The sequence below is a fragment of the Corvus moneduloides genome, chromosome 17 (genome assembly GCF_009650955.1).
Source record: "Corvus moneduloides isolate bCorMon1 chromosome 17, bCorMon1.pri, whole genome shotgun sequence".
In the NCBI taxonomy this organism is placed as follows: domain Eukaryota; kingdom Metazoa; phylum Chordata; class Aves; order Passeriformes; family Corvidae; genus Corvus; species Corvus moneduloides.
Window position 1 is genome coordinate 10,316,122 of NC_045492.1, and position 24,596 is coordinate 10,340,717.

A 24,596-nucleotide genomic window follows, 5' to 3' on the forward strand; every position below is an offset into this window, starting at 1 on the left:
CGCGGCCTCGCCCCGTCGGTGCCAAATCACGAATTTGCAACGAATCAGCTGCCCCGTTGCCGCGCTCGGAGGCGGGGCGAATGCTAATGAGGCGCCGAGCCAGACCGCCCTGGCCGCGCCACCGCTGGGGAGACCTCTGGCCAATGGCGCGGGGGATATGCAGATGAAGGCGTGGCTATGCAGATGAGGGGAGCCGGCAGCCCCCGGGGCCGCCTCAGCGGGAGCGTTCCCAGCGATTGTTGGGGTCCCTCCGCACGAACGATCCACCGTGCTGCTCCTCCTGCCTGCTTTCGGGGGTATTTGTGCTATCAGTTGGCTTCAGAACCTAAGGGGAGCTCACCGTAACCTAGTAGGAGAATGCGTCCCTCTCAATGACAGGCGGAGGACAGTAGCGTTTCGGATATTTCAATCTTTCGGTGCTTTGTTGGTTGGGGACCCTCCGTCACGTATTTTCTTGTGCCTGTTGCGGTTTAATGAGGGTGAATATGAAATCAAACAGGGTTGTGGTGTTACGTAAGTTTCATCCCAGCATCCCTGTGATTATGAATTCTTTCATCCTATTGACATCCTTCGTGCCCTGTCGCTCTGAGCAGGTCAATGGATACCTCAAAACCCCAGAGAAATGGTCCACAAAGCCATGTACGAGTATGAAAGTGAAGGAGGGAGATGAGACACAAATACTTACCCTCGAAATTATCTTCTCTTACCATTGATTCAGCTCTCAGTGCAAAGCAAATATAGGGATGAGCAGATTAATTCTGCAGCACAAACTCATTCATCAGAGGTGGAAACAAATGTTCTTTAAGGGAACGGCTGCAAGGGCAGTGGGGAAAATCATCACAAAATCTGAAACACTCCTTTGCTGCACAGCTCCCTCCTGCCATCCCCAAATACTTCTGCCAGCATACTGCTGATTCTGGAGTATTACTCACCCCGAAATGGGCTGACAGCTCCTGGCCATCAGCCACGTGCTGACAATGTACGAGACACGAATTAACAGTGATAATGCTCCTTGCTCTGGCACAAGTGTAAGGATTTAATGAAATCTCCACTGGGAATTTCTCACATGCATTGCGATTGAGGAGTGTTTTGGGGTGGGCACAGCTGGCTCCAAGGATGTCTGCTGGTCCTTCTCAATCCGGTCCTGCCATACGCACATGTTGTTTCACCCCTGCATTTACCTGAAGTTGTTGGACTCATCTTTAGGGAGTACAAATCTTTGGGACTATCACTCCAAATATTTTTGTGATATTTTCCTGATTTGCCCAGAAAAGTTATTTTTTTCCAGTAAGTCCCAATTCAGCCACCCTCTTGGATTGCTCAACATTATAGGCTCAACATGAAGCACAGAAATATTTCTACTGCAGCTTTTCAGCAAAGCCCCACAAACAGAAAGTGAGTGGGAATTTAAATTATTATTTTCTGACGGTGAAGGCCTTTGTCATGACTAAGCAGCTGGTCTGAAAGAGTTCTTCAAAAGGATCATGGCAAGAGAAATCCACTGATTAGATGACCAAGATATACTGAATTTTTATAGTTTTTTCAGGTCTTAATTGAAGGCATGGGCATCCTTCTCCAGGGCAGTTTGTGAGCATTTCACCTAGATTTCCATGCTCAGCAAAAATTAGGGTAATTGACAATTTCTTCCTTTGTTAAATGTTATGGGGCTATTCTCTAGCAATCTAACACCATAAAACCCCAAAACTGGACAGGGAGAAGAATCTAACTCCATATTTGTCTCCCTCCTGCACTGGCAATGAAGGGAGAGAGCAGTTACCTTTTAAAGGAGATGGCACAGAAATTCTGCCTTGTTAGAAAAGTTTTTGCAATGTTAAGCTAATTAAACAGGGGGTTTACAGTGGAAAGTATTGGGCAACTGTCTCAGGCACAGGTGTAACCATCAGCTCCACCTGTAATAAACCCAACTGCTTCCCTCCTGTGGAGAAACACGATCCACTTAGAAAAGTGATCCCAGCAAACCTTGTCACTGCAGCAGATTTAGGAAAACTAAACGGGTTAGGAAGAAGGAAGGGCAAAATGGAAAACCAAAGTATCTAGAGATGTTGATGTAGAGATATTGCAAGGAAATGTGGCACATTGCAGCAGAAACACTGATTGTCAGCAGTCAATCCATCACCCATTGTATGTAGGCAGAGACAAAGCCTCTTCCCTCCTCTTCCAAATCATGCAGTAGCCAAAGCAGTCACTCAGTCCCAGCATGTTCGGGCAAGTTGCTCAGCTCCGCCATGGGAAACTCTTTTTAGTCCGTGACTCCTTACCAGGGAGTTTCAAAACCAAACCCATTTGTTTAGTGAAGGCTCCAGCATCTTCAGCTCGGTGCTGCCTGTCCCTCCTCCAGGCCGGAATTCCCAGCACCCCGTGCCTCCACAGCCTTTCAGAGACACAGCAGTGTCCTCACAGTCCTGTGCCAAATGTCCTTGGAAACCCTCCCAACGCTCCTGGTCACCAGCAGCTTCACCTTAGAGGAGTAGAGGGGCTTTTCCACACTTGAAAGAAAATTTGGATTAAGGGACAGTGTGAATGAAAAGCAGAATGGGAATCCCAAAATATCTCTGGGCAAATAAGCCCCAAGTTATCAAAGCAGTTGATTGAAGAGTTTTCAAGATCTCTCTCTTCCTGCATCCCCATAAGAGTGAGCCAGACACCACTCTGCAAAATGGGAAACATCCAAAACTCCATAATCTGAATAATAAAGTTTTCCTCATGCAGTCTAGCTCATCTTAAAATACAGGAATTTTGAGTTCTATTGGCGGTAATAGAGTGTTTTGAGCTGCTGGCACTGAAAAAGGGAAGATAGTGTGAAAGAGCTGCAGTCACAGAAATTTATTTAATATAAAAAAATATTTAAAAAGCAGACATTGGTAATACTGATAAGGCTGTAATGAAAAACGTGGTAATGCTGGAACCACATGAATTTTAACCAGTACCTTGAAGAAAAGCAATTCAAGGGAAAAAGGAATCCGTAAGTAATGAGGAACATGGCAAAAGCTGAATAAGTAGAAATAGCCAGCCTGTTAAAAGGCTGAATAAGCATGTTCTTTGTAATGGCATGGAAAGGAAAAGACACAACAGCCTGTATCCTCCGCTTCAGTGATAATTCCCCTGGGAGCTGCACCCATTCTGCTGAGAGCAGTTCAGGGGCTGAGCCACTTCCCTTCAGTATAAAATAAAGTTTTGAGAATCTCTGTGGTCAAAGTTGTGAAAGCTTAAAAATCTGAGGCTTCAAGGGGATTTCTGCAGGAAGCCAGAAAGCTATTAAAAATCATGTTTTCTCACAAAGTCTAGACACACTCACAGAATCACGGGGTTGTTAAGGTTGGAAAAGACCTTTAAGATCATCAACTCCAACCATGACCTCCACGTTCACCATTAAAACATGTCCTCAGCTGCCATATCCACAGGTTTTTGGAATGTGCGATGTACTCCTCTGCTGAATCCTGAATTCTAATTCCAGGTATGACTTCTAGTGCTGGAAACTCCTGTTCCTGGAGCTGAGTAGGGATGAGCAGGAAGATGTGCTCAGGATAAAAATATTTGGGCCAAGCTGGCTCACTTTCATACCCCATCTTCCCAAGGATGGAAGTCCATGAATTTTTTGCATATCCATAGCAGGGAAGATGAGGGTAGATCAGTTTTAACTGACAGCTACAATCCTTCACACACCTCTATAGGATTTGGAAGCTCCTTACGGGGATACTGTGGAACCTTACTTTTAGGAACCCCCTCCCAATGAGGGCTGGTCCACGTGAGCTTCAGCCCGAGTTCCAGGAGCAGATCTGAAGAAACTGTATTTTCCCAAAGCCTATGCACTGCTGCCGGCAGCTGATCTGTCATCAATCAGCGATGCTTTATATCCTAATAGATGTTTATTTGCCAAACTTGGCCACAAGAGCACCTTATTTAGAATTAATTCCCACATCCGAGTTGAGCTACGCGTATGGCAGCGAGGCAAGTGACCCCTGTACTCTTGGGACCACATTTCCCTCTGTGGTGGCAATAGATCAATTCAGCAGCTCGTGTGAAGCTTCTTTCTGGAAACACAAGTCAATAGAAGTTAATTATACTTATTGATGCAAGATCAGAATTGATGTGGGAGTAAAATTTAACCTGAGTGCTTCCTTGGTAACTTCCCTCAGTCCCCAGGATCTCACTCAGTGAAGCAGCTGAGCAGGGTGGGTGTGCACAAGGCAGAGTGAAGGGAGCTCCTCACAGCCCACAGTGGAAGGGATATTTCCTTTTAGATATTCCCTGTGCCAGGTCAGACAGATTTCGACTGCCCAGGTTAGCTGTTACTGATGTTGATTAATTTAATTATTCGCTGAATTCAATACTGTTGTTTCAGTAGCACAGCTTTTCCCCAAGGCAGCACCAGTTCCCTCTCCATTTTGCTAGCTTTGTGGATGAAGGGACAGCAGAGAAGTGTTCTCTGTGGCATGCACATGTATTTTCCAAGTATTCCTGATGACACATCTGCACTGTGCCCCCCAGCACAGGGCAGAGCTGCCAAGGCTGGCAGAGTTCACAGCATGAGGACAACCGCCCTGACAGCCAGGGTGCCACCTCCTCTCAATGCAGCAGAGAGCTCAGGCACCTACTGACCCCAGGAATGGGCCCAGGACAGTTCAGCCCTGCAATTTTGCTAAAAATCCCTGGATTTTAACCCTGTGACCTGTGACAACCAGCAACACCTACAAAAGGAAAAACCGCCACCATGTGAAGACTGCCAGCTGTGTTTACTGATACACTATAGACTGTTCTAGTGTGTAATTTTCTCTAGCTTGGTAAAATTAGCACCTTTGATCCAGCAAATATTTATATGCACATATTACTTCCCAGAATAATCTCCTGTACTTAATGCAGTGAAGTCCTGTCCACTGGTCCCTAGGCAACCACTAGAACAAACTAATTAGTAACCTACAAATTCACACATATCCGTCAAAACAAGATCCAGCTTAATTGTATGGTGCTTCCATATTTTCCGTGTTTGAAAACTAGCATGTCAACTTTCCCAAAATAAATTATACTAATCTACAGACTGGTTTAAAAAATGAGTATAAAAAAGCTTTCATCATGAAATTCCACCAAAAAAAAAAAAAAAAAGAAGGTAATGAAGTAAATAAGATATTTGAGCATGGACAAAAAGAAAAAAATCAGATCCTGTCCCAGATCCTGTCCCAGATGGAGTTGGGAAGTTTGGCTCTGGATCTGAAGACTGCTACACAAGAAATCCCTGACAGGCAGACAAACTAATGTGCCTCCCTCATCAGCTTCTGTGTCAGCTACAGCTGACTCTATTTACTTTTAGCCCAGAGAAGGAACTGGGAGCAGAAGGAAAAGAAAAAAAAACCTTCATTGATATTCACAATGTTGTCTTACATGTCCAGCATTATTTTTGTCCAAGGAAGCTCTTTCAGAAAATGGGAGAAAACAAGTGATGAGGTGGAAGAATGGCCTTCAGAGGGGAAGAAAGGACCCTGTTGTGGAGGAAGGGGTTTGTTTTATTCTGTATTAAAGTACCGTGAATCATTTTGGTTTCTGTTTGTATATTGGGTATCGGAAGAGTGAGGTGGACTCAGTCTGAAAAAATGGACTTTTTTATCCTAACTGAGCTAAATGTCAAATTAGACATCTCTAACGATGAAGGCGGGTTGGTGGAAATTGCAGCTCACCCTGATGGCGAAAATCCCCACTTGTCTCCATTTCCATGCAAAACAAACGATGTCCTGAACCCAAACCACAGTCCTGCTCTGGACCACGGGTAAAAATCCAGGCACTGAGCTTTGGCAGGAGGGCTCATGCCTACTGTCCGCCTGGCTGGGCTGGCCATGCCAGCGTTTCCCAAGTGCCAAGCCCCGCATTCCCGGCCATCCGGCCCCACGGCAGCAGGAAGGAGCCCTGCCAGCTGGCTGCCTGCTAAGGCTTCCCAGCAGCGAGGGACCATTCTGCCTGCAGCACTGCCCAGGGCTCCTTTCACATTTCCATGGATTCCTGTCACCAGGGATGGGAACCTGGAAGGAGGAGAAGCCGCTTTACCTGTGCGCGGCCGCTCTGGATGCAGAGCACACTCGTGTTTTTCCAGCCCTGCCATTCTGAAGGGGATTTTGCAGGTCCTCTCTCCTCATCTACACCGAGTGAGGGTTCCTCCCTGGCTGACAGAGCTCAATTTTGGCTCCAAGCATGGCATTTACCTTGCTGGGAATAATGTCCAAGAAGGCACGACTGACAGGGACTTCTAATTGACCTCGATGTGATTCATTGGGAGGCTCGAACTCTCTGAGTTAAAACAGCGTCACTAAACAAAAATCACTGAAACCCTCAGGCTATCTGGCAATCAAGTGCCCCAGGAGCCTTGACGTGCTGGTGGGGGATGGCCAGGGCTCTTTGCTGCAGGTGCAGCAGAGCTGGAGCTGCTCAGCCCCTCATGTGCAGCTCAAGCAGGGTCCAGCAAAGGCTCTCTAAATGCAGCCACTTTGGGTTTGGCAGCGGCTTTGCACAGGCCAGGAAAAACAGCCCTTCTCTGGGATCATGGAGGCAGAAGGAGTGAAGACTGAAGCAGGAAGGAGTGGGGTGAGGAAGGAACCAATGAGCCTCGAATTTCCACAGATTAGTCTTAGAATCATAGCCTAGTTTGGGTTAGAAGTTTTGGCCCATTCCCCCTGCAATGCACAGGAACACCTTCAATTAGACCAGGTTGCTCAGAACCCTGTCCAACCTGACCTTGAACACTTCCAGGGATGGGTCATCCATCACCTCTCTGGACAACTTGTTCTGGTGTTTTACCATGCTCATTATAATTTTTTTCCCCCTAATATCTACACTGAATCAATCTTCTTTTAGTTTAAAAGCATCACCCATCCTTGGCAGTGCTCAGATCAGCCCTGGGAGTTCTTCTAGCCTGGAGAGGGATGAGTCTGGAGCAGCCCTATGCCAAGAGAGGAGACACAAGTGCCCTTTCAGCCAGAGTGAACTTTATCAGGTTTTTAGTAGGAAAAAAACATTATCTGTTCACAAGAGCAGCCTTGTGGGGCTGCACATGCTCTCACTGCTTCAGGCAAACAGAAGTGGAAGGACTTTTTCCTCTCTTTTGTATGTGCAGCCGCTATTTAATGTAAATGTACTTACCAGAAATTGAATAACTCCCACACCAGTAATTTTATACCCATCCAACATTTAAATTATGAATGCAATAATCTGCAGCACCACGACTCACAAGGCAAGGCTAGAATTCCCGAGGCAAGAAAAGTCTATTTTTAGACCTTTGCAGCTGAGATTTTTACTAGATGTAGAAATTTGCTCCCTTCTGCTGCCTTGGGGGTTAGCTTGTGTGCAAAGTTTCAACGTTTTGTTTTTCTGATGGTGGTCAAACAGCAGCAAAGCAAACAAGCTGCTTTTGGGGGAAGGAGTGCAAGAAGAAATCCCCGTGCCCTGCCCGGGTGAGGGATTGCCTAAGAGGGTTACTCTGAGGCAGAGAAGTGATGAAATTGGTTGTTCCTCTGAGGACATCCTCTGGCTGGGCTGTAACCTGGCTCAGGAGTGGTGGGTGTTCTGCCTGAGCATGGGCTGTGCTGGAATCATTCCATCTTTAGTTCATGTAGCTGGCAGCCACTTCACAGAAGATGCTCCTGACTCATATTTGCAACTGCCATTTAAAATCTTGGGTTATTTTCTTCTCTATGTTTCTTGAGGGGGGTTTTTTCATATATTTCAGGGACGTGGTGTTTTACTTGATCTTCTTCTGTGCGTGGTACCCAGAAGAGAGCAAAGCAGTGCAAAGCTCTTGTTTTCCACTGTGTGTGGCCATATCAGAAAATGAATGAGAGAGAGAAAAGGATCAGATGTACCCCCATAATCAGAAGCTCCTTTCTGCTGAGCCCCATGAGGGATCTGTGTCATAGAGAGCACAGAGACACCTCTGCTTCAGGCTGAGCAGCTCAGGGTTTCATCACTTTTTGTGTCACATAGAGGCATTTATCAGCTCAATAAGTGGTGGATGAGATGTGACAGTCCTTCCAAATCAGGACCATAATCTTCTCCATGCTAAGTTCCATCTGGAATTACAGCCTGGTGAGAAATCCCGGCCCTGGCACTCTCCTCCCTTGACAAATCGCCCCACTGCCATTTCTTAATCAAAGGCTGCCAAAATAGATGCTCTAACACCACCTCGCCTGCCCAAACCCAGCTGAGAGGCTGCTTGATGGCAGGAGTTAAACACAGTTATTTCACCTCTGAATATCATCTGTGGACCATGTACAGAAAAAGATGCTAAATCTTGTCTCCCAGTGCCCTATGAAAGGCTCTAGCAGAGTAGATGGACCTTAATTTCCTCTCCTCTGCAAAGCAATGCACTGCTTTCCCTGATGTCATCAGGCTTTGGTTGTACTTGAGGGAAAAATATTTTTGAAGAAGAGAAATATTGTGGCAAATGGAGATGCAATTCTTTTAAAACATTGTCTTTTTTGAGAAGTAACAGCAACAAAAATTATGTAAAGATCAAAGAGAAAAGAGGCTCTGCTCAAGGGTAACTCAAAAATAATATGGGGCAGTTGCTGAGCAACTCTCCAATGCAAAGTATTGCTATTTTCTGATCCTTCCCCCCATCTGCACAAGAGGGATGGTATCTAGTACTGGTCAAAGAAAAAGTCTGTGTGATTGCCTGGGTACAGTTAGATATAAGGTCTTTGCAAACAGCCCCTATCAATCAGCCTCAAGCCATTGATCTTACATCTAAAGCACTTATTGAAAAATAAATTACAGTTTTTTTGATCTAATCCACTATTAAGGATTCCTTTCTTCCTTTCTGAGGCTGGGTAAATAAAATTCTTCTGTCAGAAGTTGCTTAATAATTATGCTGGACACACAGTAGACCAAATCCTGAGGGTGAAGCTAAGCGACGACTCAGAAGCTAAAGGCTGATTTCTTTTTCTCTGGTCTTTTCTTTTTTTGTTGGAGTAGCTATTCTTTACCCAGGCATTGCACAGTGCAAAATGCATTCCAATAATCAGGTATTGTCTGTTATCTGCCTCGAGCTGAGAAGCACACGTGCCACAGGGACGTGCCTACTGCAGAGTGATGCCCGAGGACTTTACCTTTCTCCTCCCACAGTGGGTTCTTCCTTGTCTTGCTTTTGTGCGACTGCTGGCACTTGGCTCCAGATGCAAAAGTGCTTTTGTCCTCCGAGGAGGGATTGTCAGCATCCATCCATGGGGATCTCTGGCACTAGGATTGCACTGAGACCACCAGATGGAGGGGCAGATGCCATGACAACCCCCTAGCAGGGCTGGGACACAGCTCAGGTGGTCGCAGTCCCTCACTCCTGCTGGGGTCTCTGGGGAGATGTTTAGATCTCTAATAACCATGGATATATATTGTGTCATCTCATTTTGTCACAGAAGAGAATAAACTCCTGAGCTCCACCCCAGCCTGCAGAAATGGGGGGCATCCCACTTTTCCATCTCCCTCTCCAGCATGGCAGGATGGAGATGTGACTCAACGCCACCCTGTGCACCCCTCTGGGAAGGGTCCCTGCGAGCATCCTGGGAGTGGGCTCAGCCACAGTGTCAGGGACCACAGAGCCCCCGCTGAACACTTCTTCCCAGGGGATGGGCCTGAGGCAAAACAGATGCTTGACCCACAGCAATGTCAGTGTGACAAGGCTTGCCCTGCTATTTCCCACTGTGGTTGGGTGTTTTTTTTTAAATACCCCTTTGAAAGCAGTGTAGCCAGCTCAGCTCTGCCTCTTGGATGCTGGCAGGCTGCCACCCTTTAATTAAGTCTGCTGTTATGTCTAATGCTGGTGGCAGCGTTTCAGGGCACCAGCACAGAGGCTGTGGGAGTGGGAGATGATGTGGCTGCAGAGCTGTGTGGTGACTTGGATGTTCAGGCTAATACGCCAAAGTAAAGAGTGTTGATTTTATCATCCTCACTGGTCAGATCAGCTTGTGAGCACAGATCCGGCCAGGCCATAGACAAACTCCTTTTCCTGCAGGGAAGATGGCAGCTGGGAGCAGAGAGCGTTGGTTTGAAACCCTGCCTCTCACTTCATGGCACAACAGTGCTGCCAGAGCCCTCTCTGAAGTCCCCTGGTACCCGGGTGGGTGCCCACAGCAGGGAATCAGCTCAGCAGGCTCGACAGCTCGCTGACCTACAGCCTGGGCACAGGGGCAGCTCGCACCTCAGGGGCTGCCAGCGAGCTGCCCCTGCTTGAACGGAGCCTGAGCCGAGCTTCCAGCCCGGGTGACAGCAGCAGGGACTGAGGAAGGGACAGCTTTAGCAGCTCTCACTGTGCTGGAGGCCAGGCTGCAGGTAAAGTGTGGGTAGTTTTCCCTCCACTTCTGTCCGCTCCACACAGAGCGGCTCAAAATTCATGTCGTTCCCCATCATGTGCATCAGCAAAGTGAGTCTGTGGCCAGGTACATTTCACTGCTACAGAGCCTCTCTGCTGCAGGTCATGACTTGACTTCAGTGCACTCTTCAGCCTCATGTCTCTCCTCACACAGCTCCCAAGAGCACCGATCTGTTCCTTCCTCTCCTCTCCACGCAGCTGCTGCCGTTGTGCAACCCCAGGGTTGAATTTCACTGCCACTGCGCAATGACCACGCACAGGACACGATGACGAGGCACAGCCGAGAGTGTGCAATCCCAAATCCAGGCTCCTGCAGCTCCCTGTCCCCACAGCCAGCCGTGGATGCTTTGGGAAATCGTCCTCGCATTGCAAAATGCGTTGGGATCTCGTCTGGGATGTGGGACTCTGCCACCACCAAGTGATCAGTGGGAAGAAGCGAGACCAGCCTGCTCAAGACAGCGCTCGTGTAACCTCAGGCTGGTGCCCAGCTCCCTGCGATTTGTATTCTGCCTCTTGATCTCCAGCAGCTGTGCCCCGCTGCCCCCCCTGGTCTCCATCAGCTGCCCCAGAGCAGTTTGTCACTCCCTCAGGCCCACAAGGCTGATTTGATCTGCTCTGCTTGAAGATAATGCCATGGACAGAGCCGCGCTGCAATGAAATACTCTCCCGGTTCTATGCTAATGAGGAGCAGGAGTAGAATGCACAATGGCAGATAATTACAGGCGAGCAATTACAGATACGATCTTCCCTCTTCCTTGTCCTTGCAGTGTTTTTTCCACTGTTCCACACTTGCTGTGAGCCTGACACAGCGACCAGAGCTCTGAAGATGATAAGCGGAGTAATAAAAAAGCTCTTTGAAGCACACCCCTGAAGCTCCATGAGCCCTGATCGTCCCTTCATGCCGTGTTTCTGCAGCCTGGCTGGCCAGGGCAGCGAGCAGGAGGTCCACTCCAGGTGGTCTGAGCTGCTAAAAGTAGTGTCATTAAAGAACTCCAACTTAATAATGATAATTGAATTAAAGGATTGTTATGGAATATTTCATGCTTGTTTCCAAGTGGGCTTGTAACTTGCTAAAACTTTTTGAAACCCAGCTGCTGTAAATAACAGCTCATGTGCTTTCCCAACACCTTACCTTTCTTGCTCAATACCGGGTATCTACTTAGGAACTGTTTTTCAAAACACTGTGCACTTTGCACAATTAATTTGGGGAAGTCTGTGGTGTGTCCCAATGCTCAAAGAAGGGCTGTGACAGGCTGGGGAAATCACATGTATGCAGTCAACGTATGGAAACAAATAAGCACATTTTTATACATGCAATCTCAGGCAGGATTGCTTAGAAATGGTGAAGTGCTTTAAAACAATGCCATAATATTCTTAAATGCCAAGTGTCATATGAAATATTATTCAGAATCACTTCTCTCTCCTTCCCAACCTCCCTGCAAGCAAGTGGGATCTGCACAGCCCAGCCATGGGTGCTGGGAACAGCATCAGCTGTTAGTGGCGCATTATTAACAACTGGAATTATTAACTCTGTTTCAGAAAGCTGTTCTGTGCCTCTACACGCAGTTGTTTGCAAAATTATTTGGAAAATTCATCTTGCACCTGATCCCTCCCTTTTTTAATGAACTGTGTCATGCTGTCAGACAATGCTGATGGACAACAGAAAGCAAGGAGAAAGGGAAATAGCACCTGAAATGAGAGGCAGAGCCTTTCCCACAAAGCACCTCACTCACAGAGTTAAAGCAGAGCAAAACAAGGGGAGATTAAAAGAGGAATTGCACCGTGGGAGGGGGTGTCAGTGTGGTGGGACCTGGGTCCCTGTAGGGAAGGTGAATTTCCTGGTTCCTCACTTACTGCCAAAACTTTTAGCCACCAGGAAGATGCTGATGGTACCTGGCTCCAGTTTGGTGCCCTCCTCTAGTCCCAGTTGTCCTGCTTCTGGCTGGCTCTGCTTCTCCAGCCACAGCTCTAGGGAGAACCTCTCTGCTTGTGGGGCATTGTTGCTTTTTGTCTCCTTCAACATCTGGTTGGAAAGTAGGAAAACTCCCTCTTTGTAGTGACCAGAGATACCCCTGGGCTCCAGGGAAGCTGTATAACCACTGGAACTCTTGGCATCCTCACTCCCTGCTCAGGTCTGCATCCCATTCCTATTTTTGCCACTCTTCTCTTTTTTCCAAGCAAATTACTGAGGAATCCTCCACCTGCCAAGCACCAACCCAACCTTCATCAGATAATACTCCCTGCAAAAATTGTGCAGCAGAGTTTTTTGTGTGGTTGACATTCATTTTCAAGCTTCACAGTGTCTTGTAGGCCCTGTGAAAGAAAGGAAAGAGACAAGTGGGAATGATTTCTTGCTTCCCCTGCCCTGGTAGGGCGATGTTTCTCAGCCTCCACAGGCAGGAGATGTGTGGGAAGCAAAAGGTTAAGAGGAGTTTCTGTGGCCACTGGTTTTGAGATAAGCAAGTACAGTTTGTCATGCAGCCTAAAAGGAGATCTGGCTTCTGCATCCCCCAAATTCTTGCTCCTCTACTCTCTGGCACTACACCATGCAGGAAAATTACTGATTGACCATCATGTCCCAGAGGTGCTGGATCTGACCAGTGATCCTGCCATGCTGAGGCAGAGAACAGCCAGGGGGATGACAGCAAACACCCTTCAGAAGGAAGACCTAGCTCCTGCACATACTGTTTTGCTACAGCTCCTGTGTTACTCAGTTCCTTAAATTATAGAGAAAGTGTTTAATGTTCCTTGTCCTCAATTTCTCCCTCCAGCACGGCTGCACTCTGGTTAGGCAGAGGTCAGAACCAGCAGGACATGACTACTCATTGGAGAGGGAAGGACTTCCAGTTTTTCTTTTTCCCACTTTTTATTTCAGAATGGTCTGAACTCTCCTCAGATCACAGCAGCTGTGACATCCAGTGGCAGCTCTGTAGTGTTTGGAGTCCCCCAAGACAGCTTAGCTGAGTGGTTTCACAAGAAGAGCCATCTCATCACCACAGTCAGGACAAGGAAAATTCTGTTACTTACAGCCACAGCAAACTCCCTCTCTTCAGGCCAGAAGCCTCAGCAAAGCCCAGGCTGGCTGATGAGATGGATTTATTTGCTAAAACGCTGTTTGCTGCAGCCAGACCAATAAAGAGATCTGCTGGAGGTCTTAGCTCTCCAGACCCAGGAGGGCTCTGTTTCCTTTGCCTTGTGCTATCTTTGCACAAATCTGAATCCAAATGACTTGTCTAGAGGCCAAACCAGCTTCAGAAATAGGAATTGGGCTTGGAAGAGGAAGACAGTTGATAACAGCACGGGCAAAAGCATCCTGAGCATCGTCGCAGCTTTGCCTGCAGTGAGCTGATGCTTTGTCTTCCTGCTGTCGCTGCGTCCCTTTTCACTCCTCTTCCCCATGCCTTTGTAGTTGGATGCCTGACATACTCTCTATTAGTCTCTGCTGCCTTGTAATGAACATCAAAAGAATGAAAAGATGATGTATCAGAGATCAGGACCCAGAGCAATCGTTAATAGAAGGGAATACGTTAGGCACACCACGGCTCAATGGGAAATATATTTTCCATCTGCCTTTGTTACAGACATCTAAGGGAAGGCTTGGCATTGTCTCAAGCAGCCAGAGATGGGGTTGAAACATGGGGGTTTTTTGAGAAAAGCCAGCAGTCAGGGAAAATCCTTGTACAGATGAAGGTCTTTCTGAATCTGAGTGATCTGAAGAGCGCAGGTCAGGCTTTGGAAGGAAACGGGCAGGCAGGGGGAGCAGCATCCCACCGGTAGCAAATTCATAACCAGGGAGCTGAACACAATCCAGCCCCTTCAAAAATGGAGAAGTGGCCTCAGGGGCTGACAGGGGTGAGACAGGGAACTTGGCAGAGCTGACAAGGGCTGGAAGGACAGAGGGATGTGTTCCCCTCTCCCCAGGAAGCACACCTTTCTCTGGAGAAAATGCACTTGATAACTGACGCTGAAGTGTTGGACCTTAAACCTTGAGAGGGCTTTTAGAGACACAAACTAAATTCTTGGCTGAAATGGCAGCATGTCCAGAGACATAACAGAGGTGGTGTCTTGGTGAAAGAGTGCTGCCCAGAGGGCCTGGGCAGGTGCTGCTGCATCATTTCACAGGAGCCACTGGAGAAGGAGAGAATAACAATAAGCTTCAGTCCCTCTTGATCAAACACTGCCCAGCACCTGGGGGCACCAGGTTTCATTATCAGGGGCTTCACAGAAGCCAAATGATCAAATAAACAAGAAAAAGTTAGCTAGACTGATGATTCTCCTAATCTCCGCCACAGAGACCTTGTTTGCCCTCTGCTCTCCAGGGAAATGTGTTTCCCTCTATTCCATGTTGTTTATGCAACCACATATGCTTGGGCAAGAAGTGTCATGCAGGAAATACAAGCTTTGGCTTACAGAAAAATCCCTCAAATACTGTGCCTGAAGGACCCTCCAGCTTGTAAGACACCTGATGGGAGTCTGTGGGGACAGCTTTTGCTCTCAACTGCCCTGGCATGACTCAGAAGAAGCTCTTAGTTCAGTTAAGTTGGGCAGAGACAAGAGCAAAGTTGTCTGTTTGTTGTATGTTTGTGTTTGGAAGTGATCTGGGAAACCCAGGGCTCCATCCTCATCCCTGATGCACACAAAGAATTAATGTATTTGCATCTTTGTAAGGGGAAAGAGAATTGGGCCCACGTTGAGCGGCGATAATGAATGAAACTGAATTAAATTTTGATACATATTGGAGATATGTTAGTTACTATATAAAGTAATATACTTAATTAGCCCAGGAAGTCTGTTAAATATTACATAAGGTTACCAATGAGTTCCTGCAGGAGGTGAGGGAGCTGACATTTGTAGGTCTCCTCACATGAGAACCTGGTGGTAGCTCTGGAGAAATCCATGGACTCCACAAGTGGGCTTAAACTCTCCCCTAATTGCTTAGTGACCTGAAGTTTTATGAGGTCTGATGGAATGCAAAGGAGCACAGCTTGCACCACGGCCCAGAGAAGCCCAGCTCATTTCTCTACAGCTGCTCTGTTTTCCATCTGCCTGGGAACAGCACTGGCTTTGATTAGAAATGTTTTAGTCCTTCCCAAATCTCCTTTTGTCACTCCTGTCCCACACCGCTTGCTGCTATTAAGAGTATTGGAAACAAAGCCCAGCCTTGCCTCTTAAACCATCCCCTGATGGAGTACCAAATTTAACGGATACTTTTCAACAGAGCTTTAACATTCACTCCTCCATGTGGCAAAATGCTTCCAGCAGCTGCACATGGATATCATATCTTGATATTCAGACCCTGCTGTCTCTCTCTGAAAACATCTATCGGTCTGAACAGCGGCTGCCAACTCAGTCCAAGCTGACAGATGTAGGATGACTTCTGGTTTCATTCCCCACTGTGCTCTGAAATTTTCATTTCAAGATACAATACTGAATTGGCCTTGACACGAATCAGGTGTTAACTCTGATCAGACAGTCACTTCATTACTAATGGCATTACTCACCCAGCTCTGCAGTGTTTTCCTCCCCCAGGGTCGTTAAACATTTTCCTGCTCATGAAAGTGCTGTTGGATTGAACAAAGACAGAAATGTGACTTTCTTTGGTGACAAGGTGATTTGTAATTTTAGGGAGCTCGTTCCCAAGAAGCCAAAGGCAAGCATGGTAGTTTGGGACAGGTCCAACTATGAAAAGTCTCCCTGTACTAAAGGATGCATTTTTGAACACTTTGAGAGTTTGGATTTGCAGGTTACAGCTGGGAATGGAAAGAACAAAGGAAGGAGAGGAAAGAAGGAAGGAAAAGAAAGAAGTGAAAAGGTAGAGGACATGTTTTGAACACAGGTGGACACACACTGTGGCCAGATGGGGAAAATTCCCCTCTAGAATTTGTGATCCTTCTCAGGGACATGGTGGCTTTGTGGCCATTTGCAGCTCTCAGAGCGTGTTGCTTTGGGAGTGGAGATGTTAGCTCCTCCCACCTTTCTGAAAGTTGGCTCACAGGTTATTTCTTAGCATTTTCAAGGATTATTCTGGTCATCATTGCCTTTGTTCAACATCAAACTTGCTCAGTTATGTCCCTTGCAGTATGGTAAGGAAGAGACCTTCTGCCACCAGCAGAAGCTGTTTTGATACCTGGCTGAGCTGGATAAAGCACATCCAGGAACTGATTTCATCGTGTCCCAGCCCAGTTTGGATTGCCATGCTGGTTTTCAGTCCTAATAGCTCCCCAAGTTTTGACAGACAATTTGTTGTTGGGTTTGTTTTTAAGAGAAATATATATCAAAGAGTAACATTTCACTGCAAAGGCATCTCTAGCATGAGAAATGCTCCCCTGGCATTTTCTGTCTCCTACTCACTGGTGCTACATGTAAAATATTTATGCTGAGGGTTTGTGCTGTATCTTGGGGGTCTGGCAAAGCAGGAGCTCAAGGGCTCCTTGAAGATTTTGCCCTCAGCCACTCTGGAATCTCTTTTCTCTGCCACACTGCCCATCCTGTCACCCACGTGTGCTGGTAACTTGTGAGGGGATCTCAGAAAAGGGATTTTTCCAAACAGAATAAACATGTACCATGATGAAAGGCAGAAGAAAAGGAAATAAAACAAAGGGATGGGTTTCATAGTGACAGATACTTGTGTGAATGCCAGAGCACTTTCAACCCTCATCAGTAAAGACATGAACACAAAGAGGTTTTTTAATCATCTCTTTCTTTAAAATTTGTCTCACAGACACACTGCCTGCATGGGACAGAAGCAAGCAGTAGAAAAACTACAATTTGTGCATATCCTCCTAATTCCAGGTTTGTAGAGAGCTATCTGTGGGCAAGATGGTGCAGACAAGAGAAGACTTTTTGACTGTGAGGGCAGTCTGGAAGGCAGCTGGAACAAGTTGTCTGGAGGGGTTATGGAGTCTTCATTCCTGGAGATATTCAAACCCCGGCCAGACAAAGTCCTGGCCAACCTGCTGTATCTGACCCTGCTTCAGCAGAGGAGTTGGCCTAGAAAACCTCAAGACGTCCCTTCCAGCCTGAACCATTCTGTGGTCTGCCACCCCCAGCTCCTGCTTCTCAGGCACAACCTCAGAATAAACAGAAACTGGGCTCAGGAGAGCTTGGAGCTGAGCTGCAGCTCTTACTGTCGGGAAAGGTTCCACTGTACAGATCCACAAGGATTGAGCAGTGTTCAGAGATCTCCCTGCCCAGGAGAGGACCCCGTGGCCTGGTGCAGGGTGATCAGGACACCCTATATGAACATCTATAAGCACTTATGAGCATATGGGATATCTACACATGGCATATGTACTGTGTAAGCCAGGTCCAAACGTGAGCTCTCAGACCATCTGCTTGCATGTCTGTGTGTGATCTGCGTTAACTACTGGTTGGGTGGTTTCCTTTATTGCCAAGATGGCATGTTTCCTGAAATATATTAGAAATACACTTGTCCTGTCTGCTGAAGCAAGAGAGAAACATCAGGACCAGGAAACCTGTAATCTGAGCTCTATCACTTCTTATTTATCTAACAATCCTGGCAATTTACTCTGGATAAAAAATAACTGTGATTTATCCACGCTGTACTTTATCACTTTGTAAATTATCTTAGGTATGAAGCAGGGGGTTTGCCTTCTATGTGGATGGTGAAAATTCTGAAAAATGGATGACAGCCAACACACAGCAAGCTGCTCCTGGGGATAGGAGCTGTACAGCACGCACCCCATCATTTGGAACTTGTAAACATTTCAATGAATGCTAGTGCTTGATTGAGTAGCTGGAGATTTCAAATAACACCAGATCACAAACAGCTGCACAGTGAAAGTGTTATGTGGGTTCATTAAACATCACGGGAGTCAAAAAAAAAAAAAAAGCTGTTTCTCTGTCACATCTGCGGTGATCGACATAAAAGTCATGTCCTCTCCGCTGCGGCCGTGCTGTGGCTGCCCAGCTGGGCTGTGGTGACACCCCGGCCCAGCCAGCTGTGTGGTTGAGTCTGATGATCCTCAAAGCGGGGCTGAAGCCACGCACGAAGTACCTCCAAGCCGTTTTCCCAGCGGTTTCTCGCACACGCCGCACCCTCGGCGCTGCCACCCGCGGCTCCCCGAGCCCACAGTGACATCCTCTGTCGGGATGCGGCACCAGCGGAGCCCGAGCCACCCCCGCGGCGGAGCGGCTTGGGGACACTTGTCTCCCCGAGGAAGGGGACACGCGTGCCAGGCAGCTGCAGGGCTTGCCCGGCTGCCGGCTCATCGTGCACAGCCTGCCCGCCCTGCACACAGCCGGGAAAAGCGAGCCCGGCTCTCAGCGCAGAGCCAGCGCGTTGTGCCAGGGCTGGGCACCTTAAGGAACAGGATGAGGCTGGTTCTTGCTGAGGCCACCCTTGGGCGGGTGCCACCCCTGCGGGAGTGCTGAGAAGTGTTCCCACTGCTCGGCTCTGCCCGCTGCAAAAGATTTACCGCGATCCCAGAGAGTCCTCTCGGCCCCTTCCCAGCAGGATCAGCCGCTGCTATCAGGACAGTGGCTGTGGCAGTGTTTGAGGAGGAATTCTGTGAGCCTGTACTAGTTCCTGAGGTGAAAATAGCTTTTGGAGCAATCAGAAGGTGGCAAACCCCCTGAGTGTTAGCTTCAGGCTTGTTTCTGTGTTTGTACAATTTTCTTGCTTTGCTTATTTTCTCTTTGTTCCTCACAACTTATCAGAATTTCCCAGAAAGAAAGTTCTTGGCCAGCCAGCACCCAGTTCTCCAGCCAGCACCCTTCTCTGCTTTGCAGTTGCTGCTCTGCACATCCCTGTGCTGTTCTCCAGAGGGGTGATAGTGCAGCTGATCCTGCCCCTGTGACATGACACCTGTGAGGATATTTCGTCTCCTGCGACCTGGAGCAGGCACCGTGCCCAGGGGTTGTGTAGTGGTTGGTAACTTCACCCTGCAGAAGAACAAGTCCTCAGACAAAAGTTATTCCCTTTAGCTATGAAGAGTGAACAAGTGGAGGAAGAAGGGAGCGTTAATCACCTCCCTGGAGCTGGGGCCTGGGACAAGGACTCCTTGGTTTGCAGACCAAGAATTGCCTGCTCCTGGACAGCTTTACCTCTTCCTCCTGCTGCCCATGAGGAACAGGGGCAAGATTATCACCCTCTATGTTCCACGTGCCCAGGGAGCCCTCCTGGCTGACTGATTAAAAGGCAAATGAAGATCTAACCTTCACTTCTGTTCATTAAGGCGCACACCCCACGGCAGGAGCAATAAACTCATGGTGGACACTTTGGAGAGATGCAGGAATGTTGCTGTGCAGAATGCAAGGATGGTCTGGGAGAATTCAAGGCTACTCCTGAGCTGAGAGGGGAAAGAGGAATGTAGAGATGTTCTAGAGGGTGGCAAGGATACTTTGAGGTAATGCAGTGATGTTCCAGGGTTGAGAAGGGAAGGGGTAATGGGAGAGGACCCTCCGGGGGATTCAGGGATGATGCTCTGGGGTAGTGCAAGGATGCTACCAGGTTGAGAGGGGAATGCGTGGATGCTCAGGGGTGCTCTGGAGGAATGAAGGGATATTCTGGGGTAATACGAGGATGCTCCCGGGCTGAGAGGGTGCGTGGGAGCGTGCAGATGCTCAGGGATGCTCTAGTGGGATGCAGAGATGCTTGGGCAGATTCCGGGATGCTCTGGGGGTTTCGGGGCTGCTCGGGGGGTACGCGAGGGTGCTGGGGGCCGGAGCAGGAGGCGGGAGCGGGCGGGGCGGGGAGGGGCAGCAGCCCCGCGGCGGCGGCGCGGCGGGAGCGGTGCGGGCCATGGAGAGCGGCGGGGCGCTGAACGGCTCCGCCACCGCCGGGCGCTTCGCCGCCGCGGGCACGGCAGCGCTGGGCGCGCTGATGGCCCTGCTCATCGCCGTCACCGTGGCGGGCAACGCGCTGGTGATGCTGGCCTTCGTGGCGGACTCCAGCCTGCGCACCCAGAACAACTTCTTCCTCCTCAACCTGGCCATCTCGGATTTCCTCGTAGGTAAAGTGCCGCCCGCGGGGCGCCGCGCCCGCCGGCACCGGCACGGCCCGGCAGCAACTCGGCGGCGGGGCGGGCAGAGCCGCCGGGGCTCCTCCTGCCCGGCTGCTCCTCCCGGGCCGTGCCTCCACTCCGGCCATGCCCCGCTCCTGCCCCCACACCCTCCCGCAGTCCCCGGTCCCCTCCCGCTGTCCCCCGGCCTCTCCCTCCGTCACAGGGAAGGACCCACCCGGCACCCGCGGATCTCCCGGGGCAGCCACCGCGCAGAGCCCGAGTCTCACCGGGGACGGCCCCTCCGCTTGCAGGTGCCTTCTGCATCCCCCTGTACGTGCCCTATGTGCTGACGGGGAGATGGATCTTTGGGAGAAGCCTCTGCAAACTCTGGCTGGTGGTTGATTACCTGCTCTGCACCTCTTCGGTCTTCAACATCGTACTAATTAGCTACGACAGATTCCTCTCGGTGACAAGAGCGGTGAGTCCTGTCATGGCAGCTGAGAGGGACATAACTCTCCTCCTCCTTTATTCTCCAGATTCTCTGCAGTAATTAAAAGCTGCTCTTTGACTCCTCCAGAAATTACGAAGCTTTCAGCCTGGAAAGCAATAACCATCCACGAACACATAATTCAGTGGTGGTTTCAGCTTGGTATTCCCGGCACAATTAACTCACTTAAGGCTCAGACCCCGTTGTGCAGGTGTCCCCTTCCTAGGTGACGGGATAGTAGCGTACAAGCAAGTCAGCCAGGTAAGCAGACTTTTAACTAATTGCAAGAGCTTATTATCTCCAGGACAAACCAGTGGATTGCAGTCAGACTCGCAGCTTCTCCCTGGCTACCGCGGCAGTAGATTGCACTGCCGGCTTTGGAAGGGAATGTGGGGAGGTCCCTGGGTGTGTGGGAAGATCAAAATGCTCAGCTTTTCGCAGGAGGTAACGAGCAGTTCACAGGCAGATCTGATCCGCTGCTGTTTGCTCGTTCCCTGACTGCAAATACAACACGGATTCAGCCCAGGAGTTTGTCAAGTCCCTCTTCTTGTGACTTGCAGGGAGTAGCTGGGGACAACTCAGGCAAGTGGTGGGTGCAGACAACTGCCAGGCTCCAGCCAAGTCTGTACATTTCCACTTAGCAGACACCACATTTTGGAGCTGTAAAATGAGTGTTCTAAATCTTCCCTGCAAGAGTGAGATTTATCTAGCAATTGCTCCTGTTGCCTATGGCATACCAATTTGTTGGTCTGCTGGGATATTGCCTAGCAACTTTACCAGGAGTGCTAGCAGTCCATTTGTGAGGAGCCTCAGCCAGCTGGGGTGTGGGACTGTGTGTAAGAAAAGGCTTTCCTCTTGCAGGTCACCTACAGAGCCCAGCAAGGCAACATCAGGCAAGCAGTGCTGAAGATGGTGCTGGTGTGGGTGTTTGCCTTCCTGCTGTACGGACCTGCCATTATCAGCTGGGAGTACATATCAGGCCAGAGCATCATCCCCACCGGGGAATGCTACGCTGAGTTCTTCTACAACTGGTACTTCCTCATGACAGCCTCCACGCTGGAGTTTTTCACTCCTTTCATCAGCGTGATGTTTTTCAACCTAAGCATTTACCTGAACATACAGAAGCGCACCAAAATGCGCCTGGATGTTTTCCATGAAGTGCACAATCAGTCCTTCACTGAGGAGGTGGAAAGGAGCCCAGAAGCAAAGCTTTCTTTGAAATGCTGTAAGTGGGAGCAGAAGGAGTCAGCTGAAACCCTCGACCTTTCTAAGAGCAAAGCTCAAGGAGCAGCCTCCACTTCCAGCCTGGATGCCAAAGATCTGCTGGCAACAAGCTCGGAGAGCTCCAGGAAACCGAAGTGTTGCAACAAAAAGAGCTGTAAGAATTCAGCCTCCACTCTGTGCTCAGAGAAACGGATGAAGACCATGTCCCAGAGCACGACTCAACGCTTCAGGCTCTCTAGAGACAAGAAAGTGGCCAAATCACTGGCAATCATCGTGGGCATTTTTGGGATTTGCTGGGCACCGTACACTCTCCTGATGATCATCCGCGCTGGCTGCCACGGCCAGTGCATCTCTGAGTTCTGGTATGAGACTTCCTTTTGGCTGCTGTGGATCAACTCGGCTGTCAACCCTGTCCTATACCCTCTCTGCCACTCCAGCTTCAGAAGGGCTTTTATTAAACTCCTTTGTCCCAAGAAGCTGACGATTCAGCCTCACAATGCCCTTCAGAACTACTGAAAGTGAAGCCAGCCCAGTGTGAGGATGAGAAAAGCCTTAGTTTACTTCTGCAGTATTGGGACTACAGCTTGTTTCCTTGGAAGAACCCAGGAGCAGTGGTCTGGGGCAGGTGAGGAAAGCAGAAAAGAGCCCACTATTAACTTATTTTAGTTTATCAACAACAAAATCCCACATAGAAGGATAAAGGGGTTTATTGACATTAACCACAGGTAGTGAAATCTGTGTCCGCCACTCGCAGGTGCCACAAAAGAGCTCTGCTGCCACCTAGTCAGCCTGAGCAGCACCAGCATTTTTCTCCAATAAACTGAAAACCGAAAAATAAAAGCTAACAAAATATCTGGCTTTAAACTACTGCACTAAACTACAGCTTAGCTGTTTGCAGACCTGATCTTTCCCGTAAATGGGAGCGTTTTTTCCTTGCACCTATTACATGTAGATGATGATACAGAAAGAAAAGAACAAACCTCAAAAGAAAAACATCTCATTTATCATTTCTGCTACAGCAGCTGCAGCCATAATCTGGATCTCTGTTCCATGGGGTGCAATAGATGTCCCTTCCACACCTCAGGAAGGGACAGATCTCTGCCCTAAGGAGTTTACAGCCAGACTCTGAGGCACTGAGCATCTTGAAGTGCCCTGCTGGCGCTGCCTGATCCCTCCCTGCTTCAAAACTGGTCTGATTTCCTTTGGGTCCTGCCACACACTGCCCAGTGGTCCCATGGGAGTGCTTCCCTCCTGCCCAGAGCCACGCAGCAGGAATGGGCCCTGGAAGGCCCCCAGAAAAGGGTTCCTGTGCCTACGTGAAAGGTGCCAGCACAGTACCAGCTTCTCCACAGACTCCACCATGACAACCCAAAGACATTTTCAAATCTGTTCTGCAGGATCTTAAAGATACTCTTCTGGCACTGTGTTAGGGAATGACAAGCTCAGAGAGAAGTAAATCTTGTGTTGTGTTTTTTATGTTCCTTTTTATAGTGTTCCTTTCAAACCTCTTAAATTCATCAAGTTTCGGTTTCTTGCCTTCTTCCTTTTAAAATATCTCACTTCATTGGAGTTGAAATATGGAGTTTAAAATACCTCACTTCATTCAACCTGGGTTGAGCTGATTCAGTCAACATAAGCATCAATTATTTTATTGTTGAATTTTCACATTTTTTTTGGAACAGTCAAATGATTGCACAGATAGAGCACCAGATTCAAGAGACCAGGGCCCTAGCCTTGGTCTTATCATAAAATCCTGGACATTTTATCACTCCTCCCCATCACAGTTGCCCATTTCTTCTGTAACTTCTTTGGGCACAGAGGCAGTTTGACCAAAAAGCAGATTAATTCCACTGCTGACGCTGCTCAATGATGTAGTAACACAAATAAGTAATTAGTTGCCATGGCGAATGCTCTTATTTAACAGTATTGCACAGAGAAGCTCAAGATCCTAAGTCTGAAAACTACATTTACAAATAGAAACCCAAATGTTGTAAAGTAGTACCCAAAAGCTTATGATGTTGTGATTGCCAATTACATTTTGCTGTTGCAAGCAAACTGCTTTTTGGCTGCTGCTATGAGTAAAAGAAAATGCCATCCCACTGTATCCCAGTGATATTTGTCAAGTAGATCAGTATTGTCATCTGAAGTCAGGTTCTAAATGATGTCTTGTCTCGTGTATGTGATATTTCAGACTTGTGACATGTTCTGTCAGTCTGTTATATATGGGTTAAAATATACCCCTCGAAGTATGTGTGCTCTGAATTGACAGGATGAACTGTTGAGCCTGCTTGTACCTTTCCCTGTGTCTGCTCCCTTCTGAAAACATCAATAAAGTATTTTTATAAGAAGCTTGCAGAATATTTTATGGTGAACAAGGTGTTGTCAGAAATGATAAAATCCAACTGGAAGCAAAACCTCTATGGATTTGCCTGAGAAGGCAGATATACATGTCACAGAAAAAACAGCTCCTGAAACAGCTGAGTTTTTCTCACCTCTGGTGAGCAGGTTCCTGGCAGCCCCCTGAGGGTGTGGTGAGTGCACATCACTCAATTCTCTC

At 48.3% G+C, this 24,596-nt stretch overlaps 1 protein-coding gene across 1 annotated transcript; it reads left to right on the forward strand.

Moving 5' to 3' along the window:
• Positions 1 to 20,126: 20,126 nt before the first annotated feature.
• On the forward strand, positions 20,127 to 24,387 carry HRH3 (histamine receptor H3). Its single transcript, XM_032127346.1, has 3 exons — positions 20,127 to 20,337; positions 20,640 to 20,806; positions 21,677 to 24,387. The coding sequence occupies exons 1-3, from the start codon at positions 20,127 to 20,129 to the stop codon at positions 22,553 to 22,555; spliced, it is 1,257 nt and encodes a 418-aa protein (XP_031983237.1). The 3' UTR covers positions 22,556 to 24,387.
• The last annotated feature ends 209 nt before the right edge of the window (positions 24,388 to 24,596 follow it).

What these genes read in the sequence shown, in the direction of transcription:
- HRH3 (XM_032127346.1), top strand. Translation starts at nt 20,127, where the DNA reads ATGGAGAGCGGCGGGGCGCTGAACGGCTCCGCCACCGCCGGGCGCTTC. An exon ending in CATCTCGGATTTCCTCGTAG is followed by an intron (nt 20,338 to 20,639) that starts GTAAAGTGCCGC and finishes CTCCGCTTGCAG; the next exon opens with GTGCCTTCTGCATCCCCCTG. An exon ending in TCCTCTCGGTGACAAGAGCG is followed by an intron (nt 20,807 to 21,676) that starts GTGAGTCCTGTC and finishes TTCCTCTTGCAG; the next exon opens with GTCACCTACAGAGCCCAGCA.